This window comes from Camellia sinensis, chromosome 2 (genome assembly GCF_055761805.1).
Source record: "Camellia sinensis isolate YWXY chromosome 2, ASM5576180v1, whole genome shotgun sequence".
Taxonomy (NCBI): domain Eukaryota; kingdom Viridiplantae; phylum Streptophyta; class Magnoliopsida; order Ericales; family Theaceae; genus Camellia; species Camellia sinensis.
In genome coordinates this window covers 36,349,131-36,350,857 of record NC_138962.1, presented here as the reverse complement: position 1 = coordinate 36,350,857, position 1,727 = coordinate 36,349,131, and the positions used below count along the sequence as shown (strand labels likewise).

Here is a 1,727-nt window from a genome sequence, read left to right as displayed (position 1 = left end):
AAAGGAGGTTTCAATCATTATTGGGTCGAGGTTACGATAAGTGAATGTCACCAAATAAAGATGTTGCCAAGCAAAGTAGAAGGGAAAGTTATAGGGTTCGTTTAGGATGTGGATTGATTTTTTAACTTTTTGACTTTTTGGCTATTTTAGTTTGGGGCTAAAAAGCTTCGTTTGGAATGTAATTTTTGACTTTTGTAAGAGAAAAAATGAAGTAATTGTGGTTTGAATGTGACATTTTATCTTATTTTAGCCTTGTAACCTTATGTCAAACGAGTGCTAAGATGGTTAGAATTTAGAGAGATGTAATTATAATGGTTATGATTTTCTACTTTAAGAAAACATGAATTGTGGCAGAATAATGGTAACATTTTTGTTTTCACTTTGAAGTATAAGGGATGGCAGAAAAGTATAAGATCTTACCTTAGGCTATGGAAGCATAACTTGGCAGTTTAAGTGAACAAAATTACTCATCTAAAAATATATTAAAAAAAGGAAACAAAAATTATAGGGATTACAAGTTAATGATCTTGAAATTTCTAATGCTTTTTCACTGTTACATATTTTTGCAATTTTCCAAGTAATTGTCTGCCAAATTAACGTCCTCTCTCTCTCTCTAGAGTGGAGGTTTTTCTTGCTTTTTGCAAGGTTTTCTTCTCACGGTAGAAGTTTAGAGGAGGCGTTCGCGGCGAGATGGCTGACTCCCTTCTCCATCTTACTAGTACGATATCTCTCACGTCGGAGGAGGACACAGTTGTGCATCTTGGGAGGGACTCTACAAGATCGATGATAGAAAAATCGGATATGTGCCTTGTTGGCAAGTTACTCACTCGTAGGCCGTTTAACTTTGATACCATGAAGAGTACTCCGTTATCTGTGTGGCAACCCACCAAAGGAATGCAGGTGCGAGTCATTGGCGACAACTTGTTTTTTTTCGTGTTTGGTCATGTTGTGGATAAACAGTGCGTATTATTGAATGGCCCTTGGACGTTCGATAAGCACCTTTTAATGTTGGGAGAGATGGATCCCAACATTCCACCATCTGACATTCGATTGACACCGGTGCAATTCTAGGTGCATGTTTGCAACCTTCCTCTAATTCTTATGAATAAAGAGGTTGGTCAAATAATTGGCAATTCTGTTGGGCAGTTTATTGATATGGATTTTGAAGATGGTGGCATTGCATGGGGAAGAACAATGCAGATTCGGATGGCTATTGATGTTTGGAAGCCTCTACGGCCGGGGATGAAATTATCTTTGTCCTCTGCAGATCCTCTCTGGGTGGATTTCAAATATGAGCGCCTTCCGATATTTTTCCATTTTTACGGAATGCTAGGCCATAGCGATCGAGAATGTGATGCCAAACTCTCTTCTGCAGACGAAACTCTGGTTGATGTGCAGTAGTATGGGGCCTGGTTGAGAATGGATACTTTCAAAGCCAAAGGGCCTTATAGAAATGTTCCGATTGATAGAGGTGTTGGGGTTCGGCCTTCTGTTGGTCAGGGGACTCAGATGCAGATGGTTTCTGAGCCTGTGCATAGGGGAGAGGGGGCACCACAGAGTATTTCGCAACCCTGTGTTTCGGTGGCTGTGGGCCCTGACCGGTGTCGGGATCGGAACGACCACGATTGAGAGATTCTGCTACCCATGATTGATGGCATCAGTCAAGGAAATGCGTTACATATGGCTACAACTCCGAGTCTTACCATAAATTCACTCTCATCTACTCT

At 40.8% G+C, this 1,727-nt stretch overlaps 1 protein-coding gene across 1 annotated transcript; it reads left to right on the top strand.

Moving 5' to 3' along the window:
* Nucleotides 1–690: 690 nt before the first annotated feature.
* LOC114267184 (uncharacterized) lies at nucleotides 691–1,401 on the top strand. Its single transcript, XM_082908238.1, has 2 exons — nucleotides 691–1,059; nucleotides 1,147–1,401. Exons 1-2 carry the CDS (start codon nucleotides 691–693, stop codon nucleotides 1,399–1,401), a joined length of 624 nt encoding a protein of 207 aa, XP_082764364.1.
* The last annotated feature ends 326 nt before the right edge of the window (nucleotides 1,402–1,727 follow it).

Bases quoted from the DNA above. Each gene is read 5' to 3' on its own strand.
- LOC114267184 (XM_082908238.1), top strand. From the start codon at position 691: ATGGCTGACTCCCTTCTCCATCTTACTAGTACGATATCTCTCACGTCG. The intron at 1,060-1,146 runs GTGCAATTCTAG...TCTGTTGGGCAG, and splicing joins CTGACATTCGATTGACACCG to TTTATTGATATGGATTTTGA.